The sequence below is a fragment of the Schistocerca piceifrons genome, chromosome 1, assembly GCF_021461385.2.
Source record: "Schistocerca piceifrons isolate TAMUIC-IGC-003096 chromosome 1, iqSchPice1.1, whole genome shotgun sequence".
NCBI lineage: Eukaryota > Metazoa > Arthropoda > Insecta > Orthoptera > Acrididae > Schistocerca > Schistocerca piceifrons.
In genome coordinates this window covers 269,286,423-269,303,980 of record NC_060138.1, presented here as the reverse complement: position 1 = coordinate 269,303,980, position 17,558 = coordinate 269,286,423, and the positions used below count along the sequence as shown (strand labels likewise).

Here is a 17,558-nt window from a genome sequence, read left to right as displayed (position 1 = left end):
TGATGTGTAGGACGTATAGGTATCCGAAACAAAATCAGTGAGATACTTTTGTCTCGCCACCCCTTATTACAAATTTCCCGTGGAAAATCTTGCATTATGTAGTTGAAGTTCCTAGATAAATCCCATTGAATGACTCACTGTTCTGAGCAATAGATATGTGTCCTTGGAACACAGCATAGTCGTAGACTTGGAATTGCCTTGAACTTGGAGGAATTTTTAGTGCTATTCTAAACGGTATTAAAATTCCAACAGCTACATATCCTCTTAGGTCAAACTGCCAAATGTGTTAGTTGAAATGGCTCTGAGCACTATGGGACGTAACATCTGAGGTCGTCAGTCCCTGATAACTTAGAACTACTTAAACCTAACTAACCTGACAGCACACACATCCATGCCCGAGGTAGGATTCGAACCTGCGACAGTAGCGCTCGCGAGTTCCAGACTGAAGTGCCTAGAACCGATCGGCCACACCGGCCGGCTCTGTGATAGTCGGGTTGGGGGTACTTTGATTTCGTGACTAATTACTGTAATTTGAAAAGTGGGAAGTACGGAAGCAGAGTTCACCACGTTAACACAAAGCACAAAAAGAACAAAAGTCCAGAAAATAACATGTTGTTGTGTTAATGTAGCTATATTGATGAACGAACGACCTAGATCGACTCCTGAATCGAAACCGAGGCGCCGAACTGCGTTGTGACTAATAAATATATGTTAAAGTTGGTGGGTACGAAGCGTTCTTATAGTTTTGACTGTTTAATATGTTACTCATTTAAATAGTATTTGTTGACTCACCTGCCGCAGTACTTTTGCAATGATGAGAATCTGTCTTCGCGTGTTGACAAATTATTTCCAATATTCTCCTTCCAGGTTTCGAATAAGAAACTTTTTAGGTCCAAAAGACAGGTACACAGTACACACTCTGTTGTGTTTCCTGTGGCAATCATGTGATCTGCAATATCATGATAAAAGTTTTAATTTTCAGGCTTTAGGTGTATTAGGTCTCCATTTAGGAATTTCGTAAGTATGTTCTTTCTCATCAGATATACACACTACAGGTCCATCAGGACTTTCAAAACTTACATTTCGGTTGCAGAAATATGTTCTCATATATATTGTAAGATAATGTTAAATTAAAGTATACTTTGTAATTGTGATACTAAATGCAATATAGGAAATATATGGACGAAGAAACTACGTGAAGTACAAATGGAAACAACTTAAGTGCTCTACTTATCTCGTGTTGCCGTCGCCGCCCCCGCCCCTCCCCGCGGAATGGAAGAATAAACCTCATGTAAACATCACACTACGTATTCTTCCACCTTTGCTGGAACCTTATTGGATTTCGTTTCACCTGGAGCGGAAGCCAAGCTGTCTCCAGTACAGCCAAGTACGATAATGAGGATATGTATTATGCTGTGCGTTACGCGTACATCAATTCAGCGATGATACAGGCCAGTAGCTTTATCGGCGCATTTAACTTGGACAGCACTGGCCAAGCAAATGATCCAACTAACCTAAAATGATGTGAACAGTTGCAGTAAAGGCGTAAAAAGAGACGAGCAGAGAAACAATATAGCTTTGAATGTCATTAAATTTTTAAACAGAATGGAATAATACATGGCAAAGTTCAGGCGATACATCGGACGGAAAATATAACATGCTCTCGACCTAAGCTAACATAGTATTGCAGTTAAAAACAAGACTGATGAAAATTTCTATTTTTAACAAGGGTAATCTTTCTGCATGAGCTATGTGTGGCGTAAAAGTGCACTGCTGATTTCCCATGTAGTTAAATATCGAAGCCACTGAAGGTGTTGCAGTCAGTCGTCTGGTAATCTCTGTAGGCCTACTCCTCCCATATCGGAATAAGGTACATTTCTGTATTGTTACTTGATAAGGAGGCTATAATAAGCAGAATTCCACGCCATCAAAAATCCTCATTTACTCCATCTCTTTTATGACGTGCTGTTCTGCATTTCGCCATCGTTCGGCAGTGATGTGTCACAAGGCTTCGTGCATTAGTTCCGGTACGTTTGGCAATTAAATGTCTTGTTATGTCTCGCGACGAATCCCTTAACTTGGCTCCAGATCAGTTATATTGGGTTCAGATTGCAAATGTTGCGGTGACAACTATAAAAATGCAGCATTTATTCAGTGTACTGGGCGACGCGAAAATAATTGTTTTCGTTGTATTTACGATGCTTATTACTCTGGCTCGTGTGAGACAACACCTATCCTACAAAAGAATGGGCATATTCAAATAAACAGTATTTGCTTTTTAATTTTCCTACAAAAATTTAGTTGTGTAACGTTTTATTAACTTCAACAATCTTTTAAAAAATATCGATAGTTAAATATGTATATTTCTAATGAAAACCACAATTTTCAGTGCGATATGTAATTAGAAACTAGAAGACGTGCACTTTTCTTGAAAAATGACGGTTAAGTATGAGTTAATTAACATATACTTGATGAATTTCACATTATTCAAACCAAACAAAGAAAATTATAGACACAATGCGTTTTTAACTGCCGCCAGCTATCTTACACGATTAGCGTTTACGACGCTACCGCTTACGCCACGCACGTATTTATAGCACCCTCCCTTGTATTAAGTACACAGTGTGTCTTGAAAAACATCAAAGCTGATTTTTTCCCTGCAATCTTGTGAATAACGTTCAGAACAACTTGTTTCTCGCCATTAACGGTGTTCCGTGCGCGTGTTTCACTACGAAGCAGGAAGCAGTCCCGCTATTTTCACAGTTCGTATGAGCAGCGCGACAATCAGAGTATAAGTAGCGTTTTAGAAAGACTGTGATTACACACAATTTTTGAAATACAAATTACGTAGCTAAAGTATGATTAAGAAAACCGTTGATGGCTTTTAATACATCAGAGTGTCTTAAATTTCTTTCACAATGACACAGTAATAAGATATCTAATATCAGAGGTGGACCTACTTCCAAGAGCGGAAGAATACCAGTGTATGAGAGCTACGGCTGCTGACCAATCATCGCGTTTCAGGTTCATTCTTATGATTGAACTAAGCATAGTCAACTATAAAATAAAATTTCAGGGTTTTCTGGGGTATCTGTGTACAGTTTTGTAGACAGAGGAGCATTAGATTTTCACGTTATCAGTGGAAGGCATAAATAATACATTTAGGATTCCCTGTGCCATGCAAACTATGGATGCCTTCATGTTCAGTTGCCCTTCAGAAAGTGAATCATATTGTGATGGCTATTTAAGTTTTTTACCACAAAGTTTAATTATTTTTTTCACTGATGCATATAACTGCTGTTTAACCAAGTTCACGAATGTCGTATGTTCTTTTGCAGTATCTGGTTACAAGCTACCACACAGACCCGTACATCAAGTGGTTGCTGGACAACACACGCATCCATATCCTGCCATCTATGAACCCTGACGGCTTTGAGGTGGCTCGTGAGGGCCAATGTGACGGCGGCCAGGGGAGGTGACTGTCATACACTTATGAGGATAGCTTCTCTTTCTCTCTATCTTATCCTGTTGTTTTACTGTTATGAAATCATGGTGTGAGCTGTCTATTGAATGAAGCTATGCTGTTTATTTTGTCGAAAACTGATGAATCTTCCGTTATATTATCAGTTGTTCACACACTTTTAAGCTACTGTTCATTGATGATTAAATCTCAGGGGAAATATTCGCTTACAGTAAATAAAGCCATTTAAAAATAAACACAAACGATAGTCTCACTGATACAATATACTATCTCACGGTATATACAGGGTGTATACAAAGTCTGGGAACAATTTCAATTATTTATAGCACAAGAACCAAACATTGTACAGATATCATACATATGTCATTTGGAAGAGAACCCTGACTTTTTTTTCCCGTGTATATCGCCACAGCATTGTTTGGTAATTTGCCGATGGTCAGCGCTAGTCGCAAACATGGCGAGTTCAAGTGCGGAGCGAGCTTTCTGTGTATTGGAGTTTGACAAAAACAAGTGTGCTGCAGCTGTTCAGTGGATATTTAGAACCAAGTATGGCAAGAAGCCATCAACAAGGAAGGCCATTTACCACTGGCACAACTAATTCGTTACGAAGGGGTGCTTGTGCCCAGCGAGGAGAAGTGGACGTCCCGGTGTGAATGAAGTTGAATGTGGAGCACGTACGAGAGACATTGATAAGGAGTCCAAAGAAATCGGTGCGTCGTGCATCCCGTGAACTCGAAACGGCTCCAATGACAGTGTGGAAAGTCCTGCGACGGAAGCTGTCTATGAAACCTTCAAATTGGAGCTAGTGCAGAAGCTCAAGGACGACGACAAAGACAAACGTTTTGAGTTTTGATCGCAGTTGTGACAGCTGAATAAGGGTGGGAATGGCATTGTTGATCGCTTAATTTTTAGCGACGAAGCCCCTTTTCACACTAATGGAAAAGTGAACAGGCATAACTGTCGAATCTGGGGTACAAAGCATCCAGACGATGCATTGAATTTGAGCTTGATTCCCCAAAGGTAAATGTTTTTTGTGCCTTCACGTCGAAAACTTTACAGGCCATTCTTCTTTGCCGAGCACTGTCTCTGGATATTCCTACTTGAACGTGTAGCAGTGGCTGATGCCTCAAATGCAATCGGACCCTCCGTTCATCTTTCAGCAAGATGGGGATCCACCCCATTTTCATCGTGAAGTTCGTGGGTACTTGAACACGGAGCTGCTGCATCGATGGATCGGCCATGCTAGAGAAGGGGACAGCTGTTTGATGAAATGGCCTGCCCGATCACCGGATCTCACTCTTTGTGACTTTTTTCTGAGGGGACACATTAAAGATCTGGTGAATGCACCGCCTCTACCACGTGATGTAGCAGAGCTCCAGGAGAGAATATGGGAAGTGACTGCTACAGTCGACGATGCCATGCTGGGACGGGTAAGGCAAGATTTCAATTACCGTGTTGACATCTGCGGGGTTACTCATGGTTCGCATATCGAATGTAAAAAAAAAAAAAAAATAGAGTTTCTCCTCAAAATGCAACATGTATGACATCTGTACAATGTTTAGTTCTTGTGCAATAAATAATTGAAAGTGTTCCCTCACTTTATGTTCACCCTTTATTTTTCTTCCACTGTAAATACACAAAACTGAGTGAAGAAGGAAAGGAAGCATGAAATATACATGCCCCAACCATTCATTTTTTAAAGATATTAACCAGTTTATATTTTGACCATGATGTGTCATCCACATGAAAAAATACTTACCATCCATGAATATGTAGGATTTGGTTTCGATAGCGTTGTAGTGACCATGCTGACGATGTGATAATTAAATTCGGTACCTCAGACAGTTACTTACATAGCACTGACCGGAGCTTCTTAATTGCAAGGACTCGACTTTATTCCTATTCAAGGGCGTACCCAGGATCTGAACTAGAGGGGGGGGGGGGGGCGGGGGGGCAGGTCATACTAGTCTCAGGAAACAAGGACTCCAGACAACATACAGCACTTCTTATTAAATAAAACAGTAAACCAGTGAAAAACTGCTTTCAATAAACATTTTAAATACAAGAATGCCCCCTCCCCCGCCCCTCGCTGGGTACGCCCATGTTCCTATTCTTTCCTGCGTGCAGTCATGGACTACGAGTTGTGAGAGAAAAGTAATGAGACTGACAACACTGCGAGCCATATGGCATCTCTGAGTTGTTCTACTTGTGTAGACCGATCTGTTCATCCCTTCCAGATGCTCAGGCCGTGTTTCAGCTCTGCACAACCATGATGTGATTTTCGAGAGCACCATCAGTGAGATTTGTTTTTGTTGTGTGTTACGAAAACGGAACAGCAGCATTTAGAGCAACGTTATGCACTCGACTTTCATGCTGAACTTGGGGAATTCTCCCATGACCTCGTAGTCAGAGAGAGACCTTAAAGACCAACTTTTCTTCAAATGTCTTTCTTGTAATTTTGTGCTTTCTTGTGACTCTAACTGATGTTGAATCTACAGTGTAAGTTGTTGAAAGTTCGTTGAAATTATTTGTATTTTAAACCCTGGATGAACTGTTTGAAATATTGAAAATAACCACATACCACATTATTTTTAGGAACCCAATCTGTCTCATTGTTTGAAACACAATTGCCACATTTATGTGGATACAATATATTTTTGAGCACCACATAAATAGTTTGAAGTCTTAAAAATAATCAGGTATCACGTCATTTTTAAGAAAACAAACTGTCTTGTTATTAATCCACAGTTCCCACCAATTTCATAGAATTAATTTCGTTTAACTAACGCAAACCGAAACAATCAGCATCGCTGTCTTTCTTTCGACCTACCGGCCCTTTATATCCGTGATGTTGATTTGTAGTAGCTGAGCTCTACACCTGTAGTGCACCGACAATAACACAGTACTTGTCAATAAAATTCTTCTGGCCGTGGAAGCCTATGCTTACATTTAACATAGCACATGATTTCCGATTCGTCTTCACATTGACCATTACCTTTGCGAGGAAATGTGCGTAGCGTTTCTGACTTGGGACTGTGAAGCACACCAAATTCTTTTTCTTTTCTATCTTTCCTGCCAAATAATTTTCACTTTCCGACGACTTACGATTATTTGCAAGTATTTTGCAGGCCTATTATCTACATATGACCCAGCTGCACATCTACTTCATGTATATCGTTCAGGAGGGTTTTTGCCGGTTGGTTTCTCTTGGGGGTCCGGTTAGAGCAACGAATTTTTCTTCGGTAGTGTTTAATGCATAATCAGCTGTTTGTCACTGCAGCATCACCGAGATTATCACATATCCGCTGAAATACATTCGTCGTTTAAGTCACCTCTCCAGAATATGACTGTTTCCATGTTGATTTCTAATAAACAAGCTCTGCGGTTATTGTATTCTCCAAATATCGTAGCACTTTTTTCACTGCCTATACTGTTCGTCTCTCGGATTTCTGTCGAACTGTCTTAAATAAAACTCCAGATACCGTAAATCATGTTGGACTCGCATTCGGGAGGACGAGGATTCAAATCCCCATCCAGATTTAGGTTATCCGTAATTTATGTAAATCGCTCCAGGCAAATGCCGGAGCGATTCCTTCTCCATATTCTCGGAAACCGAGCTTCTGCTTCATCCATAAAGGCCGCGTTGTCAACAGCACGTTAAACACTAATCATCCTTCCTTCTTTCCTTCCTTCGTAAATCGCTAGTAAATTAGATATTGGACACATAAGTTCCTGTATTTTAATCAAAATGATTTAGAATGAGGCAGTAAGTTTCGTGCACGTGGTTTGTTTCTGTGTATAGCTTCATGCTGGCCATTCACAGATAACTAAATAACACATTTGGATTAAAATGAGTATATTTGTCTTCGTCGCTACTCAAGTTCCCAAATAAACAAAATTAACAACAAAGTAGACCTTCTAAACTACAGATGTTATCACTGTTTAATTAAATACTTGACTTCAGAATAGGAGGTGTTATCTGGGAGAACTGATTTCAGATTTGATCTGAAATTTGTTGTGCAACTACACTGACGCTTTCTCGCATTTGGAAAAGTATTAAAAAATTTTATGCTACATACTGAACTCCTTTCCGAGTTTAGCGATGAGTACCGTAGGTCATTCTTCCTACCACTATGCACCCTCTCGCTTCTGACCAGGTGTGAACACCGTCATATGAGAGATCACTGTGAGTAATATGAAGATGCCGCATTCTCATGTGAGACAGCGGTATCAGCATGTGACAGGCTTTCAATAGGGCTGCAATGTGGGTCTCCATTTGGTCAGCTGGTCAAGCTGTCCAATATCCAGACTTTTCAAGCAATTGGATATGACAATGTTGGACACCATGGGAACATGAGTACAGGCATACTCGTCATTAAGGTTGTGGTCGACTATGTCTGACCACAAGAGAGGGTTGCCGTATTGTACACCAAACATATTGTAACCCCTTCACATCGTGTGTGCCATATGAGAACATGCTGTGAAATATTCTGTGTCATTCCGCACTATTCATTGGAGACTAGCAGTAGACGGACTAAGGAATTGCCATTCCATGCTGAGGCCCCCATTAACATCACAATACAAATAGCTGTGTTTGGAGAATTGCCATAACCATGAAGCATGGACTGCTGATGAATGGCATTGCATTGTGTTTGGTGATGAATCATGGTTCTGCACAATCCCGGATGATGATTGTTGGCCAATATGTTGGTGACATGGGAGAGGTTCCATTCTTCCAATGTTTTGGAGAGACTCAGCTGTTTCATTCCTGGCATCATTGTGTGGGGAGCCATCGGGTATGTTATCAGGTCACAGCTGGCAGTGATTCAGGTAACTGATGGAACAATCATACGTCACAGATGTCCTGCATCCTCATGTGTTGTTACCTCTCATGCATCAGCGTTGTGGTGCCACATTTCAACAAAGCAATGCTTGCCCACTCACAACACATATGAACTCTGTGTAATGTTGAGGTAACTCCGTAGCCTGCACCATGACTGATCATACATGATCACTTATGATAGAACATATATGGCATCAACTCGGAAGTCAAGTTCATTCCAGTGTCAACATCCAGATTATCAATGACAAATTACAACAGTTATGGGCCAGCTTGCCTCAGAAGAGGATACAATGGTTGTACGACACACTTCCAAACTGAATTAGTGCATGCATGCAGGCCAAAGGGGGTGCAATGACACACTGATAAGTGGGCTCATTCTGCCAAATTCTTTGTAAATGTGACTAGATTTGGTTATAAGTGAAACAATAACATGTAGTCTCTCAATGGATTAAGTTTCATTTTGTTTCCTCTTCCCTTTCTGGGTGCTTCACTTCCTTTATCTGGCAGGGGGCATTCATTACAGCACACGTGTTGTAATAGATGTTACATCTAACGTAGAACCCAACAGTTAGAAAACCATGATATAAATACTGGAAATAGTAATAGCTATGGCAGAAAAAATGCACTTTGTGAAACATAATAAAGATAAGTTACAGGCAGGTAGATTTAAACTCCAAGCACTGGTAGCAATGGGTGTTTGAGAAGGTATTGGAGAAGGACAAAGAGAGGTATGCAATAGTACACAAATAGTGAAAAGAGGAGAAAATAAGTGTGTTTCAGAACACGTGCAGGTAGCTAATGCATGTGTGTACATGTGCTGATGTAATGTGGATTTTGCATCCCTCTTTCCAAATTATCTATAGGTACTGAAAACTAGAAATTGGCAGTAGAGGCGGAAATCATTTGATTGTTTGAGATATGGAAAATAAATGAAGCCTAATGTAGATTAATTTAATAATGCCTTCATTGGCTTCATATGTCAGCAAACGAGGATATGAAACTAGCAATCATGCCTCCAGTGTCTACAATCTTACTTGGTGCCACAGTGCATGTTCACTTTCTTATTGCAACCCAAATGGAACAGATTGTGGGAAGTTCACCACTGCAATCTAAGCAACATCAGTCATAGAGTTTTTTCGACAGTATATTTTGCTTATGTCAGGATTCACAAACTAATCTGATTTTTTTAAATTAACAGTTTCCTTGTGTAATCACTGAGTGACCAAGTAGATGGCTTGTAGAAAGCCAAGTTAGAACACGAGAACTGTTTGATAAACAAGATTTCACGAATCAGCGAATCACATTCAATGAAAAATTACTTCTACATTAAGGATTTCAGGAGCATGTGTAGGACATCTTATTGTTTTGCTTATTTATAACAGATTTTTTTTTTTCATCTGAAAAGAAAGGTCACAAACCACAAATTTGTTGGCAGCTTCTGTTAAGTTACATGAGATTGAAGAGCTTCTTTGAAGTACTGTCACTGTAAGTGAATCTTTGCTACAGTTAGACAAAACAGCAGTCTGTGGAATACTGACAAAAGAGTAATAGGATATCTTATTGTTTTGCTTATTAATAAAAACTTCTTTTTGGTTGTTTTTTTGTCATCTGAAATGGAAGGTCTCAGACCACAAATTTGCCAGTAGCTTCTATTATATAATGAGTCTGAAGAGCTTCTTCAAAGCACTGCCACTGTAAATGAATCTTTGTTACACAAACATGAAGCATGAGAAGAGTAACCAAGAAATAATTCCAAACCCTGACATCAGCATTATTTACTAGATTCCAGATGGTGTTATACATAGTGATTTCCAGGAATGGAGTACAATAAGAAACTAAGTTCATTACCAAAAGGGCACTGAAGTATAGTCTGATGTGACAAATATTAATAAATGGACCATGTAGTTTAATCATGACAGTGCTATGAAGCACACTTCGCTGCCCTCCGTGGATAGGCTAAGGAAGCTGAAATTCAATACAGTAGCACATGAATCATACTGCCAAGGATTGGTACCCTGAGATTGCTGTTCTTTTTCTAAACTGAAGGATGTCCTTCGAAGACATTGCTGTGATAGCAGTACGAGGGCAAAATAAAAAATTCTAAACTCTGTACAGAGAGAGAGTTGAAAACAATGACATTGTGTTTTTGTTAGGCTGTTACATGCTACAGAACAATGAAGTCAAGTGCCAACTTCATCTGTGAAATAGCTTTGCTTACATAGTTTTGTAAGGTGATCATATTTTATGTGTTTTATTCACATATTGGAAACCATTTCATTTCTCACCAAAGTAAATTCACCCAAAGTTGGTTTAGGTATATCAACACTCCATTCCTTTATTTTCAACAGTTAATTGGGCTAATGAATTCAGTCGCACCATATACAAGTAATACTCAAAATTTCTAGTTACAAATCCTAAGCCAGTTATCACTGTGTGGAATTTAACATTCTAACTTTTGGGTGAAACCTTTTAATCATGCAGAGCAGTTTTAAGTTTACAAACTTTACCATTTATTTTATTGCAACATCCAAAAGTAATTCAACATAAAAGCCTGTAGCTACATCTCCATAGAGGAAATCACTACAAGCATCCAGCTGATAAATGGGAAAGCTATTATCATTGCAGAAAGGCAGAAAAAGTCACACTGAAGTTAATTTTGCTACTGTAGTGCATATTTACAAATAAGTTGTTCCTTGTTGGAAACCTTTAGCTATAAGATGAGCTTTATAAGAAACAACATTACCTTCTCATTTCTTTTACATAGAAAAATCCATATAGTGTCAACAACATTACAATCATTTGGTTTGCATACATAAAATTTTCAGCATCACTGCAAGACATCAGTTCAGTGTAGGTGCTTGAGTCATCATCATTATCTGCTGTCAAAAGCCCAACTTAAAATCCCCTAAGTAATTTGGATTTTGAATACTCCTCTTGGCTCTTAAATTGTAAGGCCTCTCATCCTCATCTATATTTTCCCCTGCATTCTCAAAAGAATCTTCTCTATTTGCTCTATGTTCATTTATTTCTAGTTCTTCTCTAAGCTGACTTCTATTTTCTTCTGCAATTGCAATCCTCATTTCTATATCTTTCTGCCCATATGATTCTGAAACTTTATCTATGTTCTCTTCATCACAAAAATAATGTCTGATTCTATTACAGGGACACTAGTTTTCTTCTTCCTTTCAGATACTGCAGGTGGCAAGAAACTACATTTCAATGCACTTCAATTTTCTTTGTGGAAGGTATAAATATTCTGTACCTGCTCGCGTCAGCATCATAATCCTAAATAAACCTATCTTGTTTTGGGGTCTAGTTTCAGTCTCTTTTCTTTAGGACAAGGCATACACATGAACCTCAAATATTATCAAATCTTATAAGGATAATTCTCTGCCATAAAGGTTTCAAAAGGAGTTTTATCTCACTTAGGACTTGAATTTGTTTGATTTAAAATACAAGCTGCTGTGGTAACTGCTTCAGCCCAGAAATGATTGGACCTTCTGGTAATCATTGAATGAGTAGCTTCAACAAAGGGGTGCACATTTCTCTTTTAGCTTTTCCATTTTTCTGTGGTGTGTACATGGTGCTTCTTTAAGAGTTATGGCCTTTTCACTCAAAGATGTTCCTGAATCAGTATTTGTAAACTCCTGTCCATTTTCATTCCTTACAACTTTAATTTTTAGACCAGTTTCTCTCTGCATTGTCCTTGACCAACCCTTTAACCACATCCTTTTGTTTAATAAAGAATATTTTACAATTATCTGAGTAATCATTCTACAAAATCAAAAAATATCTTGATCCTCCACTCTTCACAGGTGGCAAATTTTTCAACGAAATCTGCGGGACAATAATTCTCTCATATGTGTAATGCTCTGATGGCACAATTTCTGATGCCAAATACTCCAGTTTTCAACATATCTAGACAAATGTACCATACCAAAGTTCATTACTCTCTCTCTCTCTCTCTCTCTCTCTCTCTCTCTCTCTCTCACACACACACACACACACACACACACACACACACACACACACACTACCAACATTGACCAATGAAAAGTTACCAGTGTCATTACTGTCAACTATAGAGCATTTTTTATCTGCCTACATCAACCACTAACAGTTCTGATTGTGTTCCATTTAAGGAAAGCAACATACAGTACAGTTTATTGACATGTTTATATAATGCATAGTTCCCCTTTAGTGTTCAATAATTCACATTGTTCCTTGTTTGACACTAAACATAAGCCTTTGTCCAACATGGTTCCTACCGAAAACAGATTGTATTTCAGTTCAGGCACAAAAAACACTCCACTAAGTACTGTTTTGGTAAACTTAACCTATTCCATGCATACAGTTCTACAGTGCTGCAACCAGTCACATCAAGAAGTTTACCATTACCCACAGTAACTTTGATTGAACTTTGCACACTGTCCAGTTTCTTAAACAAGTCTCTCATATTGCACATATACTCACTAGCACCTATATCCATGATCCAATAATCTTCTTTGTCAGCTCCTTGACTGATACAAATCAAGGCATTTACATCCAGAGCCTTTTGCCTTCTTTGAACTTCAAAAATCTTCAGTCTGATGTCAGATGACCTCTTTTCTTAAAATAAATGCAGCTTCTCATTTCTCACTTTGCTTTATTTTTACAGTCCTACCTGCTCACACTGGCCACAGCTATATCTGGCAGATTGAACTGATTGTTTCTCTCTTCCTCAGTAAGTAATCTTGAAGTTAACCCATTAAGTGTTGGATTCTGAAAGGGGATGGACTCCCATGCTAAACAGAAAACATTTGTACCTCTAGTGATGACAACAACTTGCTTATTATCATTTTATCTGAAAGTGGTTCACCCACTTGCTTCAGTTGGTGTGATTTCGTCTATTTTCAACATAACTGCAACCCTGAGTCATCACTAAATTACAGTGAGAAAACTTTTTTGCTGAAGTGGATAAATGCTCACCACAAACTCTTTGTTGTATAAGGTCTTCAGTGTAGCCCACATGGCAGCTGACCTTGTCCATGCAGTGGGTGAGTGAGTGTAAGCAGTTCCAAATAATGGGAAGGATGTCTGGATTTCTAAAAATACATGACCCATTCTGTGTGATATTGAAGATTACTGTAATCATGATTACATTTATATTCTATATCCACAAACATCTTCAGGCAGCAGAATTCATTGAAACATTTCATATGAATCACTTCTGCAGATATTCTGTACATCTTTCGTTGAGTCCAATAGAGCTTTCACTGTTTTGCACACAAACATATTGGCCTCACAATCAGTGAGTTTGCTATCAACGGACAGTAAGTTTCCAAGGATTTCAAAAAACAAATTAGTTTTTTCTCTCAAACCGTGCTGTTTGTGAATGAGACACGCTAACAAGTTTTTGTAAATGGTGTAAATAGATCTTGCTAATTTTATTTTCAAATAACTTATTAATTATTGTAGGTGGCTTTTATTATGAGAGAAAATATGATTTCAGAGAAGTTTGAAGGAAGTACTATGTATAAACCTTTGTGTTCAAATGTGGTACTTCTTTGTAGTAACGAACATATGGATAAGTCTGTTTACCCCTGGGTGTAATGATAACCACCTAATTTTGCTATAGGATAACAATTTCCTGTATACAGTATGGAGCAATTCTTAAAATTTGTGAAGTTTAGTTGTTCAGACTGTATGGTTCTGGAAATATTGGAACTGTTTGAAAATTATACTTTCACTATCCATCTCCAGTGTGCCCATATCTTGATGAATACATGAGCTCAACACCTAACCCCAATCAAAAGTTCTGTCAGTAAAAGTTTTTTTATAGCTTTGAAGAAATGTTTTTCCTTTCTGAATCCCAACACCAGCCTCCAAACAGTTTGTTACCACTATCTCCTGTGAATACTATACATTTACCCAGGAGCCCCATGTTCTGGAGAGCATTCCAAAAACAAAGGGACAGTGTCTGCAGCCGAATTAGGTTATTGATCCAAATCAATTAAATTGGATTGCAATTCTAATAAAAGCAGTGAATAACAACTTGGAATATTTTCGCTGGTCCATGGTTACCGGTACTGCTATCGGTAGAAATACCACAAGAAGTTGTGTCATTATCTTCTAAACTCCTTGCAACACTTTCAACACAATTAGGAGCAAATACTGAGTTTGTTACTGCTTTTGTTTTCATTCTTGTACTTAAAACTTTTTTGCATCACTGGAATCTGGAATAAGGGATTTTATCAACCTAATTGTTCAGTCCATAGCTTTACAGCCGTTATAAAGCTTCCCAATATGAGATGCAAAAGTGCCTTCAGTGGCACAAAATTCATCTTCTTCTTTACAGCTTGAGTTAATGGAAAATAGTTTATTTTGAAGATAATGCTTTTCCTTGGGTAGCTCGTTTGTGTTTTTCAGACTCCTGAGTGTAAATTTTGTCCTCCTTTATCTCACTTTTGAATTCATCCCTGCCACATTTAAAACAATGATACCATATTTTTCTTGCAATTTTATAATAAACCAGCACTTGTAGGGATATTTGTCATTAATTTAATAGCTTATCAAACACCAGTTCACTATCAAAACTGCAACCAAACACTGACTGAGAACTTATGTGCACTATGTCATAAAACTTATCTCAGGAGTATGGGGAGAGGGGGAAACAGAACATCATGCAGGGGAAAGAATTTCCAACATCTTACTTAGCACTTTACAACACAGGCGTGGTTCCCACTCCTTAACAACCACCTGCTGTGGCATACATTACACAAGATAGTTATGAAGTTTCAAGAAAGTACTCTGTAGAAACCTTTATGTTCAAATGTGGTACTTCTATGTAGTAATGAATATGGAATTAAGCTTGTTGTGACATAGTTATATCACTAAGGTTGGTAATTCTGGCTACAGCATGAAGTTTGCTGACACGTAACTATCACAACAATGCAATGGAGGCATACATTATATGGAGCCTTTAACAGCTGTGTATTACAGCACTCAGTTTTGCTAACATGGAACACTGTGGTGCAAATTTGTTGCATAATTCGCCTCTGCACTAAGGTAAATCAAAATCACAGAATTTTAACAAATTTTAAAATTCCTTCCAAATGCAAATTTCTGGGCCCAAAAAGGGTCTGAAAAAATCCAGACATACAGAAGCCCTACTGTATTCCACAAATTAAAATGTGTACAGAAATTAAATGAAACAACAAGTTTACTGTTACCAGTCACTAGCGACTGGTAACAGTAAACTTGTTGTCTCATTGGATGTCAATAACAGCCACGATAAAGCCTAACATAAAATGTTCGCATTCAAAGTGTACAGAAATCTCAAGTGTTTTCCACATATCCCTAGACATTCCACAGTCACATATTGCATTAAAGGAATTTTGGGTTAATAGTTGTGAGAAAAACCGTGCAGCATGTTTGCTGTATTTGTTCTTCTTCTGCAGATGGATTTCATATGCCAGGGTTGAGGTTCATCAAACTGTATTTACTAATGAATGTTGACTTTATCTGTTGACACTAGTACAACAATTATCTTTGACTAAGGCACTGATTAATAATGTTCATCTGCATGTATGCTCATTCACTTGTGATTATCTTATTTGGCCAAAATCATAATTTTCTTTTGTGGACGTTGCCCAGCAAACTCTAGTGCAAGTGGTAATCCACTAAAATATTTGAGAATACTCCATTCAGCATTAATGTACTTCAATAAGCATCGAAAATTTTGCTTATAAGTTATGGCAACACACACAAGCTTACAGTAAATCTGGACCTTTGAATACAGAAAAAAATGTAAATGTACCCCCAATGTTGATATGAAGAGCCTACTGATGTGTCTCACACACCATGATCCTTGTCACTGTTAGGAATAAAACTCGCTCCAATGTTATACTTATAACAACAATTGGCATACTGTAAAACATTATTGTATATTCCAATGAATGGTTAAATGAAATAAACAACAATACTTGCCATCTGAACTTCACACTTGCTTCTTACATGTATCAGTAAAGAACTCTTGTTCCCTAGAGATGAAATTCTACAATATATATAACACTTGAATATTCATCAATAAGATTGACAATATGTTGAACGTGTTAGGACAGCAACCAGCCACAAATTTACTTTGAGTTCCTTTATTCAAAGGAAACCGTTACCGGTTTCGAATCGTTGCGATTCATCATCAGACGGTTTACACGCTTTCTTTCTACATTTGGTGTGTTTTTTACAGATTAATTGCCGTGCGTGTAAACCGTCTGATGATGAATCGCAACGATTCGAAACCGGTAACGGTTTCCTTTGAATAAAGGAACTCAAAGTAAATTTGTGGCTGGTTGCTGTCCTAACACGTTCAACATTTGTCTTCAAAATCAGCCACGGTCTCCAACATGTCATCATATGACAAAATTGGATTGACAATATGTTTATAAAGTGCTGTATTTTATACTTCTAAGTGAACAACTTTTAAGATACAAATCCTTATGATTGTAGTACAGTAATCAGTAACTGACATTTGATATTTCAGGTACAATGCACGAGGTTTTGATTTAAACCGCAACTTCCCAGATTATTTCAAGCAGAATAACAAACGAGGGCAGCCGGAAACAGATGCAGTGAAAGAGTGGATCTCTAAGATTCAGTTTGTGCTATCAGGAGGTCTACATGGAGGGGCACTTGTAGCAAGCTATCCATTTGACAATACACCAAATTCGAGTAAGTTTTAATGTAGCATGTACTTAATGGTGTGTGTGTGTGTGTGTGTGTGTGTGTGTGTGTGTGTGTGTGTGTGTGTGTGTGTGTGAGTGAGTGAGTGAGTGAGTGAGTGTGTGTGTGTGTGTTTTTCAGTTTAGACTTTTTCAAGTAAAAGCTACAATGCTTGAACAGAAGACATTCATTCTACAACACATACCAGTAGTAAAAATTTAGCTGTAGGTTCTTATTCGTAGAGCAGTAATATATATACACATGTGGTGTGAGTGAATGGCAATACTTTAGGGGCAAACAGAGGCTGTAGAAATTTGTTTTTGAAATGTTAGAAATACCACCTGGAGGTTAAGTCAGTGACTCTTAACTTTTAAAACATTTTGTTAGATGGCACAGTTACAGTTTTATTTAGAAGTCAGTGTGGACGTAAACATGCAAAAAGAATGGTATTTTAGGTACATGAAAATAAACTAACTTGAACTTATGTACTCAAGAAATAAATCATGCTTGAAATATCACAGATAATGGTACAAC

At 38.2% G+C, this 17,558-nt stretch overlaps 1 protein-coding gene across 2 annotated transcripts in view; it reads left to right on the top strand.

The window, feature by feature from the left end:
- The window catches only part of LOC124782272 (carboxypeptidase M-like), a 300,939-nt gene that overhangs the window by 198,338 nt on the left and 85,043 nt on the right, over positions 1–17,558 (top strand). For both annotated transcript variants that reach the window (XM_047253925.1, XM_047253926.1), the window contains exons 4-5: positions 3,339–3,475; positions 16,846–17,033. In XM_047253925.1, the coding sequence (XP_047109881.1) occupies positions 3,339–3,475; positions 16,846–17,033 (325 nt within the window). The remainder of the gene's footprint in view (positions 1–3,338; positions 3,476–16,845; positions 17,034–17,558) is intronic.